General features: G+C 34.3%; 1 protein-coding gene across 1 annotated transcript in view; it reads right to left on the reverse strand.

Moving 5' to 3' along the window:
- LOC118182835 (metalloprotease TIKI1-like) overlaps positions 1–18,492 on the reverse strand; it is a 1,041,016-nt gene that overhangs the window by 295,068 nt on the left and 727,456 nt on the right. Inside the window, exon 4 of the mRNA XM_085814599.1 lies at positions 13,328–13,649. Coding sequence (XP_085670725.1) covers positions 13,328–13,649 — 322 coding nt within the window. The remainder of the gene's footprint in view (positions 1–13,327; positions 13,650–18,492) is intronic.

The following is an 18,492-nucleotide window of genomic DNA, read 5'->3' on the forward strand; positions in this document are numbered from 1 at the left end:
CCATCCAAAAAGACATTCCACTGTTAGAAATAATATTAATGATCTTGTCGTGCTTCCATTTTATCCTTCTGTTAGCTATAAAATTTCACGAATTCTCCAGAAATTCAATTTTCAAGTCGGTTTCTCTCCTATTAATAAAATTCCTCCTTCGATTCTAAAAGATTGCGTTTCTGTCTTGAATTCTTGGGAAATTTATAGTATATCGTGTCAGTGTGGTTTAAGATATATTGGCCAAACTAAAAGAGTGTTGAAGTTTCGTGTCAAGGAACATGAATCTTATGTCAGAAAAGGCGAAATTAACAAGTCTTCAATAGCGTATCATAGTTGGGCATTTAACCATAATTTTGATTTTGGGTCTGCAAAAATTATCCAAAAGGCTTCTTCCATAGGTGAATTGGATTTTCTTGAGGCTTTTCATATTCACAAAAATTTAGCATGTTTAGTTAATGATTTTAAGTCCAATCCAGTCTTTCCTAATGCCTTTAAAATTCTACTATCTTAATTCAGTTACTATTTTTGCCGATAGATGGCGTTACCTCCCCTTGTTTGGTACTACCAGAGGATATAAAAAATCCGTTCAGTGGTTGCTTTCCATTATTCGAAGTTCAGATTTTGAGCGTGAAGGTGCAGTTGCCCCTCGCTCCCTATTTTTAACTTCGCTAATTTGTGTTACATGTTTGATCAGATAGCCTGGCTCAGTGAAAGTAGGCGGTCAGTGTAACTCTGATTAAAATTCCGGTTATAACTACTTGCAGTGCTGATAAGGAGCACGTGTTTCTGAGACTCCTCCCCCTTTATTTTTCTTCTTTCTAGGTATTTCTTTCCCCTGATGAGGAGGGACCTTTAGCTGCCCGAGAAATCGATTGAGTGTTTCAATATACTTACGCTAAATACAAGGTTGTTTTTACGATTTTGATTACTTTATGTCTGATTTGAAACAGATGTTTTGGCAACACAAGTATATTTTATATTTCTGTAAAACTAAATTTTAATGATCATCGTGTTAACGTAGTCTTATTTACATAATTTCAGATTTGTGCAACCCTTGTAACGTAAGGAAGAGAAAAGTAATTCCTGAAATTGCACAATTTAGAAAAAATTAAACATTTCTGAAATGAGGCACATGCTGTTGATTTACATATTTTATGACTTTAATAATCTAATAGTAGTATAAAAATTTGCATTAATTCATTATGAATATCAACAAGGACAATTTATTCTCAGATAAAAAAAGGTATTGTAATATCATTAACGAAATTCAGATTTTCTGAATTTGTCAGTTTTTATTTTTTTCTTTCAATTATTTTTCATAAAACTCTAATATTAACTTTCGAACTATCGTAAAAATATTTATTTAATTTGACCTCATTTACATTTTGATTATTTGAAAATAATAAAATATAAAACTTGGAAGCGAATTTTTAAAGTCCATACTTTGAAGTAAATTTAAATACTTATTAAAATTTAATAATTTTAGTTCTATTAAATCAATATTATGGCAGATATTGTTTTTTATCCTACTGTTTAAGTAATTGGAAGTTCTTTCTCTTTGTTATTATAAACAATTAATTGAAAATTTCCATTTCCGTTTTGTCAAAAAATAGCATTTGAATGAAATTTGATGATCAAAAGAAAAACGTAATTTTTCTCAATGAAAGATACATTCAAGATATTGAGAATGATATTAAATAAAGAGTTTTCTCTATGTTTTACATCTTATTTGCTTAAAAAAGGAATTAAAGAATTATTAATTTTTGGAGGTACATATAAAAACACTTGCAAGAAGTTAGAATTCTGTAACGTTTTATATGTATCACATAACGCATTACTCAGATTATAAATAAAATTTGATTTAATTAAATATATGGGGTTTACATTATAAGAAAATTTGTTTAATTTTTCACTAGAGCAAAAAATATGAAAAGAAATAGAGTTAAAGGGTGTAAGTGAGATGTATATTTTTTTGCTGAATAGAACAAAGCATACGAAAGTTATTTGATAAAGGTGTTTGGAGCTTTGATGCATTTAGTTATGGCAAAAGCACTGGAGGGCTATCTGCCCGAGAGGAGGAGATGCCTTCATGGAAAACTTTATAATGGAAACTGGCCCGTATACACGTTACACATGGGGAAATCCACTAAAACGCTAGTGCAACCATCACGTTCTCCGAGATTCAAATCGAGGACCGAACTTCCAGTATTCAGCGACTTAACCACTTGGCCGCTGGTGGGCTACCTGCTTAAGGAGTTAGATGATTTGTAGAGACACTAGGATTTTTTGGAAGCAGGCGAGATAAAAAATTAGCAAACGCCTTCGCTGGGAATCGAACCACGGACCTGTAGAATACCGGCCCAGCGTGCAGAATCACTACACCACGAAAGTACGCTAGGAAGGCGGGAGAAATACATTATATATTCCCCTTTTTAAAGGGCGACTGGAGGTTTAGGGGACCCAATTGCCAAATCCCGGGTGAGGAGAATCATCATCCAACACCTTTTTTGTTCGGGCGTCACTGTAGAGACATTAGGATTTTTTGGAAGCAGAAAAGATGAAAAATAAGCAAACGCCTTCACCGGGAATCGAACCACGGACCTATGGAATACCGGCCCAGCGTGCAGAACCATTACACTGTGAAGGTACGCTAGGAGGGCGGGAGAAATACCTTATAGTTGTAGGGGCTTATTTTAATTTTCTAATTGTTATTTTGTTTTCAAACATACTTTCCTTTAATTGCTTATTTCCCATCTACGATGTCGTACCAGAATGTGTTTTCAGCATCACGTTTTATGTAATGAGGTAGAACCAAGCCACCATTCTTGCTAATAGTCTAATCTTACTGCTTTTCGGCAGTATTGATACGTGCTTGCTAGTATTCGTCGGTGATATTCAATAAGTGCCAACTCTGTTAGTTGTTTCTGTGCAGCTTCGGCTGGTTTTAGTTTAGTTAGCATTAAATCAGTTTCTTATTTTCTATCTCAATTAAAAGCCCAAGTGGAGACTGCCTGGAATCCCGAAAGGGGCCATCTGTAAATCATCACTGAGTTGAATAAAAGGGTAAATTAACCCTTCTTTGGACTTTCATATACGTTAGTGATCTCTGCGATACTTCGTTCACAGTTCATAAGCATTCTAGCTTGCAAGGACTACAAATTTAGCTCGAACATTATCAGGAGGGGACCATTGTAGCTCCATAATGAGTCCCACTTCGTGAATGATATTTTGTGAGAAACTAGTTCTTTTAAGAGTTAGTATGAAAAGGCATTACCATTTGCCCATGATACATGGCTGGTGTTCACGTTACATTTACCTGCACCTATACCTGTGGGAAAGTAGTTTTTTTAATGGCGGCCATTAGCCATTTTAGGCTTCGTCCACTACTAAGGACATATGCGGTGGTCATTAGATTATGGAAGCAACTAATAAGCGGCTATCGTTGCCTCTACTAGAGATGGGCAAACCCATTCCTTTAAGGGATCAGATCGAAACTGTTCAGTCACCTGAAGTGAATGAATTCTTTTTAATGATTCACCGTTCACTAGCAAAGACCTTGATGAATGCTTTCGGAACTGGCGTGGATCAAGAGCGGTGTGCAAAGATAGGGAAAAAGTAGGAAGAATTGAACAAGGAGTGAGATCGCTAGAATCAACTCAGTCAAGCTGCTCACTTATAAGGTATTCCTCCCGCCTTCTTGGCATGTCTTCGTGGATTGGTGATCTGCACGCTGGGCGCGTATTCCAGAGATCCGCGGTTCGATTACCGGCGAAGACGTTGCTAATTTTTCAATCTCTCTTTCTTCCAAAAAAGAATCCTAATGTCTCTAGAGTGGCGCCCGAACTAAAAGGGTGTTGGATGATGATTCTCCACACCCAGGATTTGGCGTTTGGGAACCCTAAAACCCCAATCCCCCTTTAAAAGGCGGAACGTATAAAGTATTTCTCTCGCCTTCCTGACATGCCTTCGTTGTGTCGTGGTCTGTATAATAATGTGCAATATAATATCTAATATACAATAAGAATTGTGTAACTGATTCTGCACTGTGTATATATTCTGTAAGAACTGTATATATAAAATCATTGTGTATATATTCTAATTCTGTAAGCATTGTGCACCTAATACAACATCTAATAAGCACTGTATACAGTGCAGCAAAGAGTCTCATCTGCAATTATTGATCGCAGTGCATACATTAATAGCATTATGTAACCTGTCTGTATTGTACCTATCATATACATAGTGTATAAGTAGTCTGTATATATCTGCATTGTAACCGCAATACCTGTTTAATCTAATAGATCTACATAGAATTATTGGGCTTGGCTACGACACGCAACCCAGCCTGCATGGTGCTGCGTGTAAAAACTGTATTTTATTTTATTGTAAAGTGTTTTATTCTGTCTGTGTAATTGTGTGCAATCTAATATCTAATAACTAATTCTCTACAGGCATAGTGTATCTGATCTCTGATTTTATATGTGATCTCGCATTGTGTATCTATTCGTATTGTGTACCTATCTGATTTCGCATTGTGTAACTTTCTATAAGCATTGTGTATCTAATATAAGCACTGCGTAACTACTCAAAGTATATAAGCATTGTGCATATTGCTTGTACATGTGCAAGCAATCTACTAATATTCTACAGTGTGTATGAATGTTTTATGTATGTTTCATATGCGCATTTTATATGTGATCTATATGTGTCTTTAAATGTGTAACAGTATAATATATATTAGCTTAATTATGTTTCATTATAAGTATATGTTTTGCTTGTATTAAGTGTGTGCAAACTAATATCAAATTTCTATTATTCTATAATATGTTTACACGTTTTATGTGTGTTATATATGTGTTCTTGTATGCATTTTTTACGTGTTTTGTATGTGTCTTTATATGTGCAAGTGTAAGTGTATGTGTTTGTATATCCTGCAATTTGTGTCTAGCAAACCAAGATGTAACAAATCATTCGCCTATCGATCAAAACTAATGTATTCTTAAGACGCCCCTGTATGGCCTTGCACAATTACCTAAAATTATTTAATAAACTCCCGAGTTGGCCTCATGCGGCTCCAGGGAGTTGCTGCCACTAGATAGGGAAGGGTGCGGGACATATGCCTGTTTACCTCTGTTAAACACCAGGCGTCCCCGTCCTCCATCACCTGAGGTGGTCTGCCCGCTCGGTTCATATTCCAGAGGTCCGCGGTTCGATTCCAGGCAAAGGCGTTGCTAGTTTTCAAATCTCTCTTGCTTCCAAAAAAAATCCTAATGTTTCTACACACTCCCTGATTTCTTTCAACGTTACTTTTGAGATTCCTTAAAAAACTCTTTCTACATAGAACAACAATAAAATTCTGGAATAAAAAAATGTTAATAGTTAAAAAATAATGAAAACTAAACTTAACTTTTGTTAAAGATTATATTATTTTATTACTATATTTGATATTTTGTTGCTACTACAAAGCGCAGTATAAAAATAGATTTTTAGATATAAAAATAGATTTTAGATTTTTTGCAGGCAGATCCCAAAAAACAGAAACCTTTCTGCGGACAATATCGCCATTTTCCTTTTTTTACCTAATTTGACAAAATGATACGAAATATACCACTTGATATTCTTACATTCTGTAGGCCCCTATTTTGTTCTGCAACCTTGAAAAAATACATTAGATGGAAAAATTTGTGTTCATAAATATAGACTAATTATAAGGATTAAAGAAAATTCACAGGTCTTGATTACAAGACATTAGTAAAATAAGTAAATAAATCAAAAATGTAATTTATTATTTTACATAAACATTTCAGTAATATTATATAAGAAAGGTAACACCTAATATACATAGTTGTAATATGACACGGTATTCAAAGAATCAAAATGAAACTGAAAGGAACAGCTCCGAGGAAGCGAGAAGAGCAAATAATCGAGACTCCACAGGAACCAGATCTGCGGCTAAAGCAGGAGCGATGAAAGAGCGAATAATCAAGACCCCGCAGGAGCCTGAACCGCAGCTAGAGCAGGAGCGATGAAAGAGAAAATAATCACGACTCCGAAGGACAAAGATCTGCGACTAGCTCTAGAGTGCTAGTCGCAGATCTACAGCTAGGAATCCGGGGAACTAGTTCCTATAATCTATATCCTTTAAACAGATCCTCGCACTGGCAGATGGGTAAAAGAAGCTCCATCCATTTGCAAACAGGGGTGAACAGTCTCGCAGAGATGTGTCGGCTTATTTCATGTTTTGTTATCTAAATATTAGATGGAACAGAAGTAAACCAAAAGCACACATATAATATGCACATAAAAAGAAAATCAGAGACGTTTGCGATAAATAATAAAGAAAAGAATGCTAGTATTTACATTAAGAGGAACGCTTCCCAACAACAACTCTCGTTGAACTAGTAAAGAACCGCCATTCCATTTTCTCCGGAGCGCTGATCATTCGTTAAGTAAAGTGAATTAACTCTTTGAAGGCCTTAACGCCCCAGACGGCCTTTCATTCCAACGACCACAACCGCCCGAAGCGGCCGAAATTCCAACGTTGTTTTCTTCCCTCCCTTAAGGTACGTAGTAGCAGGTGCAGTTTCCCAAAATTCATTGTATGAGTTTATTGCGGACAGCTTGTCCTAAAAAGATTTATTTGTGATTTCTTATCTTTATTTGTTAGGAAGTAGAAAGGATGTCATTTGAAATCTTCACTCTTCTTTGTACGTTAATGGATGGGGAGGGAAGGAAATTACTGAGACTCTCGAAAACGTTTTCGGGCGGTTCGGTATTTTTATGCATACAGGCTAACGAAGACTTCGATTTTAAAAGAGTTAAGTAAGTAGAGTGAAATAAGTTCTTTGAATCGGTTTCGGAGTGGATCGTCTATCTCTAGTTGCCTCTTGTGAAGGGATAGACAACTTACATCCATGCTTTCATCGGATTCGAACCCGGCCCTTAGGAACGGCTATTAACCCTTTCCCATGCGGGTGGCGTGAGAAACTAGATCGTATTTATCTTACACATGAGTTCAGACCTGGGTTAAACTACAGCACTTGTATGGATTTTAAATTTTACTAAAATTTTTTATTTTAAAACTTTGCTGTCCTCTCCTATTTCCACTTCCGGCCATAATAAGCCCGGTTAGTTTTATTATGCAAATTGTGCTTGCAAACTGTTAAGTATTTAAGACTTCTCGCTTCTCTCTTTTAGCCCAAAGAGATAGTTAGAGTGAGACTTCTCACTGTCTTACCCCGCGCGCGTTTTTCAGTGAGTTCTTGTCTGCCTTTAAGGCCAGATTTTAGATCTCATTGATACTTGAAGACGTATTATAGTTTTCCGCCTTCTGCTCACTATATACGTAGAGTTGAAAAGGCTAATCTTCGCGTTACTGGTCTTTGTAAAGTCTCCTAGTTCTTATTTTAAGTTAGATTAATTCTTACTTTTTTTTCGATCGAGACCATAAGTGCTGGTCTTTGTCTCCCGAAGTGCGGAAACTGCTGTAAACTGTGAAGAATAAAGGATAATTTAACCCTTCCCGGTTTTGTCGTATCTTCTACACTGGCACGGACATAAGTTTTGAGTAAACTCCCTGTTTCTGCTCTGGACTCCAGTGATCTTTCCAGAAAGTATAAGAAGGAATAAAAGTCCTGAAACGCTCAGCTGCCATTGCAAAAACCATATATAAGTAACTGGCAAAATTATGTGGTAACTTTTGGCTAATCGAAAGCTCACAGTGTCAAGGGTGGTGCATTTGCAGGTATTAGCAAAAGCATAGTTCTTGGCATAGGTAAACATGGGGGAAAATTAAATATGAAAGAAAAATGTAGGACGATAAACCATTAAGCAAGTTGTGAGGGAAACAAATACGCAATTCGCTTCAAATTCTTTATCGAAGCAAGGTATGCCGAAAATGCTGGGCCGTAAACGTGATTTATGAATGATTATTGTATTCCTGAACTAATGGTACTACTATTTATAAGGCCGTACAAAGAAGTCGCGTGGTGTCCACTTAAGTCCTTTTTTAAAACATTAAGAATTTTAGTAATTATTTTTAGATATTTTTTGGAATTTAAGGTATTTCTCCCGCCTTCTTAGTGTACTTTCGTGGTGTAGCGGTCTGCTAACTGAGTGCGTATTCCAGAGGTCCGTGGTTCGATTCCCGCAGAAGGCGTTGCATATTTTTAATCTTTCCTGCTTCCAAAATGTCTAATGACTCTACAAATGGCGTCCGAACTAAAATGGTGGTGGATGATGACTCTCCACACGCAGGATTTTTCGATTGGGTTCCCTAAAAACCCCAGTCACCCTATGAAAGGGGGAGTATATAAAGATTTATCCCGCCTTCTTAGTGTGCCTTTGTGGTGTAGTGGTCTATACGCTGGACGCGTATTCCAGAGGTTCGTGGCTCAATTCCAGGCGAAGGCGTTGTTCCCCCCCAAAAAAAACTTAATGTCTTTACAGGAAAACACAATTTCAGAAAGACTGCTGAGGTTATCGTAAAAATTTATTGCAGTGATTATTATTATTTTGTTCATACCAGTCTTAATTTCAACATGATGATTTTAACGACATTATTGTTAATTTAAAAATACTATTATACAACTTTTATATATGCCATTAAAAGCCATGATCTAGAAATTTTCTTATGTTCAATAAAAAATAAAAATTTAAATCTGTCTACATATAATTCTTGTAAAAGTTTGAAGGTAAATAAATAGATTAGAGATGATAGAGTAAAATTTTAGAATTTGACTTTTAGATACTTTCAATACTTTTACATTATCTACTTACTGCATTTTAGGTTTTCTCTGAGTCTTAATTTTTACTTGAGACAAACACCTTATTCTTCCTGCCTTAATGGCGAGTTTGCTATTAATAAATTTTTGCTCTTAAACTAATAAACTGCATATTTTGATTTGATCAAAACATTCCTTTTTAAGTCTGTTGTCTAATAAATTCTTCCTTTCATATTATATAAAGAATCCCGAAAGAAATAAAGATTTACGTCTTTACAAAAGCTATTATTTCTCTTCCTAGTTTTATCTCCATTAATATTTTATGACCTGTTCAGAAAAAAATAATTTATAAAGCTGAATTGATTTCCTCTTATTAAAGATAATTTTAACTGCTTTGTATTTCTATGACAGTAATGATTTGCAGAGCAAAAGAGTAGCAGTGCGACGTTGATTTTTCTCCATATTTCCTTTGTTTAAATTTTATGTAATACGACTACTCCTTTGTAATGATTATTATGTTCACAAAATTTATTGAAATACGAATCATAAAATAGGAATTTAAACATAAAACTCTGTGCCATAAATTTTTATGTTCGCCGAGTAAAAATCTTTACATAAATTTAATGATGATGCATAAAACATGAGACATTAATTCAAATAAATACTTGATTGCAAGTTCTTTTATGTTTGAAGCAATTAATACGGGAACAAAGAAAGTTTATCTTGAGTAGTGCAGCAAAAAGAAGCCTGTTTTCCACAGAGGAAATGCATGGACAAAATTCAATTTCACGAGAATTAATCCTGCGAGTTAGCAAACACTGAAGGCAATCCAAATAATTGCTTTTTTCCTAACGCATCGTCAGAAAGAAAATGTGTTTCCTGCAGAAAATTAGCGCTTCGTTTAATAGACTTTGTCAACTATAAATGAAATTTAACTAGTGGCATTTTTCTACTGACGCTGTGGAGATTTAACTTCAACAAGTTCTAGAAAATTACGATTTTGGTTGTTCGACAAATACGAATGCCAGTTTCAATTACCTTTTTTATAAGCGTATTGTTATTTGCAGATTAAAACCTGTGTAACGATACAAATTAATGAAACAATTCTAAAAGATTACATCGATACATTTTGTGTCATTTCCAGAAAAAGAATGTTCAGCTTGCGAAGATTTATCTAAGCTGTATGTGAAATATTTAAGTACGTAATCTGGTTATTATTTTATTTATTTAAGATAAATGTTAAAATCATAAAAATATTTTTTATGTAAAGTTTATACTTTTTTTTGTTACTACATTCGCGTGCTTTTGTCTTTTGGGATTCCTGAAATTCCAGAAAATATTTGGACATATTTTATGGTTAGATAGCAGATAATATGTTTATGGTGAAACATACTGCTGCTATTTTCTGCTTTATCATACAAAAAATACAGAAATGAGAGTGGAAACAGGTAAAGAAAGCGTAAATATAAGCGGGAAAAGTAGATTTGTTTATGATTATGCAGAAAGATATCATTTCCTAGAAATTTGTGGTATTTGGATCTTAATGCATATTATGATAATGGTTAATAGTATTATCAAAACTTTGCAAAAGCTTTTGCGGTACGAAATAGGATTTTTGGAATTGGAAAGCTTTGAGTTTTTGTGCAAAATTCACAAAACCGACAGTATAATTTGAGAAATATTTCAGTTTCCTTTCCTCATATTATGTAAGTAATTGCCTCATAAAATTTTAAAGGGTTATAGTCGAAAACATTGCGGCAAATACATCGCAGACAAAAGATACTGCAGAAAACAAAGCAAGGCAAAAACGTCGTCGTACAAAATATCAAGGGATAAAAGACAGCATCGTCGGTGGAAATAAAGTGATTGAGAAACTTTGCAGTTAAAAAATATCGTCGTCGAAAATATCATAGTTATAAAAATAAAGCATCTACAAATCATCGCATGACGATAACATCGCAGACATGCGTTTTCAGGCTTTAAAAATTTGCATATCGTATAATGATTTTTGAATACAAGAAAGAATGAGAAATGTTTTTACTTTTAATATTTTTGAATTTACGAATAAAGTTTTGTTGAAAAATTAAGAAAGAAACTTAAGCATTCAAAAACTGAAAATGCGTCGAACATTAATGCTACTTATAGCAGAAACCAGAATTTTCTAATTTGATAATAAATTCAACAATTTTAATAGAGGTAACCACGTGTACTTACTCATCTTCGTTTTTCTTAACTTTTTTATAAAATTTTTCATGAAAAATTACCAATAAAACGTTTACAAAGCGATTAACAAATTAATGAATTTTATTAGCGAACTCTATAAGTCTAAAATTCTACTAACTGCTATACCTAGCATTATTTTCCCACTCATTTTTCCAGCATAAATTATTAAATTGAAAACTTAAATTAAAATTATTAACTTGAAAACGAATGTCTGCGATGTTATCGTAATGCGATGATTTGTAGGTGCTTTTGGAATGGCAATGAAAAGATTATTCAAGTTTGTTGTTCTAAAAATTGTTTATGTTTGCTAAGAGCCTTAATAAAGATTGTTTTCGAATTAAAAAATGTGAACTAGTTATTTAAAGAAACGGAGTTCTAATTATAAAGATTAATTTGGAGTCAGGAGTCAATAATTGGTGACTTGGAATTTTGATTTTAACGTGAATATGGCTGAAGAGGATAAAACTGTCGAAGATACTACACACGAGCTGTGCAAGGTTAAGTGTTAAAATTTCTCCAAATAATATAAATAATAATCTAATTATAAAGATTAATTTGGAGTCAGAAGCCAATAACAGCGTGTTTTAAGTTGACCTCATTACCATGGACCTCATTACCAACTCTTGGCCACGTTACTAGATGTTCTATTCTAGATAAGAGTTACTGTCTTCGACCTTGCAGTATAATTGCCGATGGTTGAAATCCATGCCGGGGAAGTTCTGAGCCAACTTCGTGTTAAATTGCTCAGTGTAGCCTTTGGATATTATTTGATTTAAATTTAAGCTTTACATTTGACTTACTGGTTTTAAATGCCTAGTCATAAATGCTGATGGAATTGTAAGCATTAGAAGTGCATTCTGTTTATCTTATTTCGTTTCGTGTAAAGAGTCTTTAACACCCTTCTTATGTTTATGTTACGCTTAGTGATAAGTTGCTTATCTTTTACATAAAGTTTATCTCGGATGGCAGCTAACAGAGTTAAGTTTCACAATTGTTAGAATAGCTTTCCGAAAGTTTATTCAATTTTCACATATGTTTAATGTGAAAGATCTACTGTGTATTATTCTTATAATTTAGCATGGCTTCGAAAATAAATTTCTAAACACTTGCTATGAATAATTAAACCTTTCAACCCTCACATTTAAGTTTCGGTGCTGTCTGACGGAAAATCGGCTTCTCATGCCTACCTGACATAACCAACTTTAACCTACATGAGCTTTGTTTTTGCAACTCGTTCAGTGGCAATCAATCATTAATAAATTATGCCTAATAAATTATGCATATTTTTTAAAAATTTAATTTACACTTATTTCTCCGAAGTTCATTAGAGGTACATTTTTCATTGAATCAATTCAGTTACTTTGAAAATGGATAAAATACATTAAAAACTCAAAATATTTTTATTAAAATCTGCAAAATATAAAAAACATAAAACACCAAATACAGTTACAAACCGTTAAAGAATTTTTACAATTAAAATTAGAGTTTAAATTAATTAAAAGTAGACAGAAAGACAGATTTTTCGGAATACAAAACGTTTGGCCACATTCGGCAAAAAGACACTGAAGCTAGCGCAGAAACTCACTTAATTCATTATGCTACTAAGTTGCAAATGTAAAGAAATTGTTAGGATTAGTGGAACTTAAACAACTTTTAAATTGTTCATAATTCTACAACTATCGCATGCAGATTAACTAAAGGTATAAAATCCTTAACCGGAAAATAAGAACGATATAATTCAATCACTTTTAAAGGAAAAATTTACAATATACCAAAATATAAGAATAAAAAAACTTGGCTCATACATATATTTATATACTTTTGGTGCGGTCGATTGCAACCAAAAAGGGAGGTGCATATTTACATAGCAATCCCATATTCAAAATTTCAGTGTTATGAGGCTACTCGTTTTAGAGTTATACATACGTACAGACGTACGTACAGACGTCACGAGAAAATCTCTTTTGAATCCATTTTAAATCCATTTCACAATCCGTTTTGCGAGTCCTTTATTCTGTCCTTACATACAGATGTAAGGCAAAACCATTGTTAAAATGGAATCGAGAGCAGAATGGATATTTTAGTTGAAATACGATACTCGAAATTTTTCGCGATTACAATACTTCCTTTACTTCGCACGAGGAAGTGAAAAGAACTACGTTTTTCAAGGATGTTTCAACAAAACTATTAGACATTTTCCAATCGAAAACAGAGCAATGCAAGACTCAAAATCCGTTTCCGTAAGTATCAGACTGAAGTGTTTCTTATACACAAAGTCGTTTAAAAATTAAAATCGCAGGCTATTTAATGCATTGAAATTTTTAATAAGAGTGCAGGATCCATAAGCATAGGAAAGAGAAAAAAATATTTATAATATTTTTTTAACTTACCGGCACCGAAGGCGAAGAACAAGCTTTGTCCGGGATTCTGTTCTATGAGTTGTGCCATTCGACTGCCCATTCTTCTGTTTCTGTTGTAAATGAGTTCCTGACGAAAGTAAAGGTCAATGTTCTTTGCCAAAGCCGCGTCCTCTTCAGAGAGAGACGAATTGCTGAGGGTGGGCACTGGTGCTGTGTCTTGTCCAAATACAACCGAATTCAGATCTCCGCAGTTGTAATGCCGAATCAAATCGTCAGTAGTGTAAGAAGCATGCAGTTCGTTCTCGCGTAATTCCTCGTGTTGTAACAGAGTATGATTTAGGGCAAACAAAACCTAAAAGAGAAAAGATTTGGTATTATTGAATGCAAGTTCTTATATTGTTTTATCAGTTTTCGGTGAAATTTGCTTTTCAATGTTCTTTTATTTCAGCGTTTCTAATCTGGGAGTGTGAGTACCAAGATGCTGAATTTTTATTTTGTTATTTAAAAAATGCCTTTTGTGTATAACTTTAACCCTCTGAGCGGCCAGGGTTTTCGCTACGAAGCACTAATTTTCCAAAACTACCATGAGAACAAATTAGTTTTTTGATTTTAACGTAAAACCTCTCCAGGTATTACATGCCTGGATTTGTGTACTTTTCATATATTTCCTCAATATCTTTGACATATTTTAATATGCACGTATATATACGTTCTTATAGACATCACAAAAAGTATTCTAGGCCCGTATATATACGGCCTTTTCTCTTAGACAGTTAAAATACTCTGCATGTGATGTGTTACTACAGCTAAGTTTCTTCAAACCGTAACCTGGATAACAAGTCATTCCGCATTTTAAGTGCCATTTTCAATGCCAGAAATATTTTCTGTATGATGGTTAGTGCAGGAAGTTGGATTCTCAGGCATTGGTTCTGAATACAATATCAGAATACGTGGATGTATGTATCAGTTAGGTCTTGACGCCCATACCGTCAAGAAATAACAGATACATACATCCATGGACTGTTACTTTACTGGGGACACTTTAAAATCCTGCAAAGTCGAAAACTGCTTCAAAATATATGTGTTAGGAAAATAGGAACGTGACACTACAGGACGTCATCCCCAAAGATGAATTCTCAGCCATTGGTTTTGAATACAGTATCAGAATGCATGGATGTAGGCATCTGTTATTTCTTGACGGTATGGAAACACTTTAAAATTCTGCAAAGTCCAAACCTACTTTAAAATATATGTGTTAGGAAAACAGGAACGTAACACCAGAGGACTTCATCCCCAAAGATGGATTCTCAGCCATTGTTTCTGAATACAGAATCAGAATGCGTGGGCGTATGTATCTGTTATGTCTTCGCGGTATGGGGACACTTTAAAATTCTGCAAAGTCGAAAACTGCTTCAAAACTATATGTGTTGGGAGAAATGAATATAAGACCATAGGACTTCATCCCCAAAGGCACCTTGTTTCAGACTGGCATGGACCTCAGGCCATCGCTTGCTTTGCCTAAACAATTTAAATAGTCCAATCTATACAGGATGATTATAAATTGTTTCTACAATTTAAGAGAGGGTGATAGTACCCATCCAAACAAGCAATAATTACCGTAGAACATAGGGTAGCATTCCACTCTGAGAGACAGAAATGAGGAAAGTAGAAACGCATTGAGGAAGAACAAGGAGACTATCTCCTAAGAACTATCAAGAGTTAACCATATGCAAATTTGCACTGTGAAGAAGCAGCATTTTCCTCTTAATTTGTACCGGAGAAAGCCAATCAGAGCAAATGGTTTCCTTGAAAACGGTACAAAATCATCCCTTCAGTTACATCGTCCGAAGCGTTTCGTGAATGCTATGGCGGAGTACACGTACGAGGAATTGGCAGATATGCCCCTCACAAAAGGCAATGGACACGAAGCACGAAGATTGTACGAACAGTGGTTTCTACTCGTTGGATTCCATGTCATCCAAACTTTTCCAGTGTTGATCGAAGAATGCCAGAAACTAGTTCTTTTGCCATCTCAAAAAGCAATGTAGGACCTTCGTGAAACGTACGAATGCCAGAAACAGAAGAGCGAGTTGACGGGATTTTGAGCACTTTCTGTGAGTTTTTCACTAAACAATAAATCTGACTGCGCAACCTTTGGTCTCGTTCATTAGCTTTCCCAACACTGTTGTAATTGTAATTCTAATATTCCCCTTTTCTACCTCTCAGAGTGGAATGCGACCCTATGTTCTATGATAACTATTGCTCGTCTGGATGGGTACTATCACCCCTCTTAATTTGTAAAAGCAACTTGGAATCACCCTGTATAATACCTTAGTTACGTGTCTAATAAAACACATCGGGTTTTTAGGTTTTCTTTGTCTTTATTCTAGAAGAAACTCAACAACTTTTTTTTATAGAGTTATTATGTTATTTTGAAGCTGAAGACATGAAAAATGGGCAACACCCTCGCCGGGACTCAAACCTGGACCTCTGGAATATTCGCCGAGAGTGCTACCGTTACACCACGAAGGCATGTTGGAAGGAGAAAGAAAAACCTTTTCTCTTATTTGATTCGTTAGTGAATTGAAGGTTTACTAGTGGTTTATTAATGAAGAATACACCGAATATTGCATTTCCTATATATTTTCAAATAAATTCCTAGTTTTCTCTGAGCAGAGTATGACTAATTTATGTAACGTCACGTAACATTTGTCTTAACATAAACACTAAAAATTTCTTTAATATATTACGCATGACCGAATTTATTCCACGGATTAATTTTAGCGAAATCCCCCTTTCATTTACAGTACCGCGATCTGATCTGCGAACTTGCGAATAAATTGTAGGCTAACTGCATGTGTTATCATTCCATGTGAGTTCGAAATTGAATATCTGAACTTTGAATTAAATATCTAATAAAATATAATTAATTGAAGCTATGCATTGAAATTGAATGACTAATCGATATTTCATTCTAATTTGCATGCAGTTCAAAACGAACTTATTGAACGCATTCGAAATATGCTTTAAATGCCGTCCACTTTATTCTAAATACAAATTTCCATCGAGGACAGCTTTTAAATTATTAATAAAGCTCGTTTGAAAATGTGGCTTATGTCCATAATTTGATGCGTCTGTTCAAAGCTACTCCGAATATAAATTAGAAGCCTAAATCTTTTCTTTACAGTGTTTCGTTATTTTTTAGTGTTTCATTACTCTGTTTTTGTTATTTACGAGTATTAAAAAAATCGGAAAAGGAAAACGTGCAATCCATAACAGTTCTTTTTTATTACATCAGAAATATTCAGATTGACATTTCCATTCAGAATTACATTATGTTATGATATCATAACATTAAACATCCATAAGTATTGGTAAATTGCCCATTTTGCTATCTTATGATTTCGACGTAGGCCTAGAATTTTCGAAATGGTTCATTGTAGTTTCAAATGAAATTGATAATAATTTTTGTTCTATATATCTAATGTATGTTCGAAACTATTTTGTAAGTTCGAGGCGATTTTATAGTAACACCAATCATCAGTGAAATGTATAATTATTTGGATTTTAACTTAAAAAAAACTGATACACCTTTCTAAGACACATAATGCCGCATCCTTAATGATGCAAAAGGAAAATATGTAGTAGGTACCTTGCACCGATTGATATATAGACTGTATGTAGGTAAAATATTGGCTGCATTATAAAGTAGCCTATAGAATACTTTGCATTTTCACTTCTGTTTCTAATGCTTGTTCGAAAACCTGTGTAAGCAATAAGTACTAGTAGAAATGGCATTAAATTTTAATAATGAGAACAATGATAGACAAATTTCTGATTTATGATATCTGCCAGAAATTTGTGCAGTGCCAGATTCACGAACTAAGATATAGTGATAACATATCAAGCGAGAAAAATGTTTTCAAGATGGAGCTATCGGTAAGTAGTAATGTCAATAATTGAAGAGAATTTTATGGATATTTTGAATTTTTTTCCTCTTTTGCAATCGTCAAAGTTTTAATCATGTGTGAAAGTCGCATCTTTTGTTATTCTGAAGATTTTCGGCCGTTGCTAATCAAAATATACATTTTTTTTTAGATACGCATTTCCACCTGCTCGAAAATCTAGTTCTGACTCCATATTACTTCCGCAGTATGCGAGAATATTTAACATAACTCTTGCACATAACTTTGAATAGTTAAATAAGTTGTAAGGATTATGTTAATTTTATTATTAACAGTTAAATTTTGAGTTAAACTTCCTTTCCTATCGCTTCTTAATTTCAACTTACCACTTCCGGACAGAACGTAGTTTTAGAATCACGTCTGAATGCTAATGAGGAAGAGCGGTATTTAATCGCGAAATTCTACTATCTTAGTGAGAGAGATACCAGATATTCTGACTGCACGCGTCCGCCTTTTTAAGCTGCTCTCTCGTAAGCTATTATTACGCTCGGCCTAACTTTAGGCCCTTGATAGCTTCGCAGTCAATTAGCGTTAAGGGGCCAATTCTGTTAGAATTTTGATAGCTTTGGTTATTATCTCTTTAGTTAAGATTAGTTTAGTTTTCTTCTTCTTATTATTATTTTATTCTTATTAGTTTTATTCTAGTCTTTTTAGTTCAAGCCCAAGTGTCGGCTTTATTGTACAATAAGAAGACGGAGTTCTGTTAAATCTTAGTTGAATAATAAAGGGTCTTTTAACCCTTCCAAAGATTATTTATTTTTTCACGAACTCAAGCAATTATTCGCTTACTAATTCCTTAAATTCTTCACTTTTAACTGTAACTTAGAACTAGACAGTGGAGAATCCTACAAAGTTATGTATCATAAATTACGTATGTAACTTAAGTTATGTATTAACTATAATCTTAACCGTTGATACGCCTCCACTGAATATTAGGAGTTCGACATCAAGCGAACAGGCTGGCTTCCTAACTAGGTTTCCCAGATTTGCTTTTTCATGTGTAATGTGAATGCGAAAGAAAATCTTCCAAGAAGGCATCTTTTTCCTCCTTTAGCAGATAGATCTTGCATGCTTATCTATAGATACAGTGGCTTCTGGCATCGAAACAGACAGATGGATTTAATTAATCTAATTGCAGTATAAGGTGAATGGGATTTAGGGATATTATGACATATTTTAAAAATAATTAAATAGTTGATAAATGGTGAGCTCTTTTAACTTCCGGCTTAT

The sequence above is a fragment of the Stegodyphus dumicola genome, chromosome 4 (assembly GCF_044657685.1).
Source record: "Stegodyphus dumicola isolate Sdum_Otavi_A_Nest chromosome 4, ASM4465768v1".
Lineage (NCBI taxonomy): Eukaryota > Metazoa > Arthropoda > Arachnida > Araneae > Eresidae > Stegodyphus > Stegodyphus dumicola.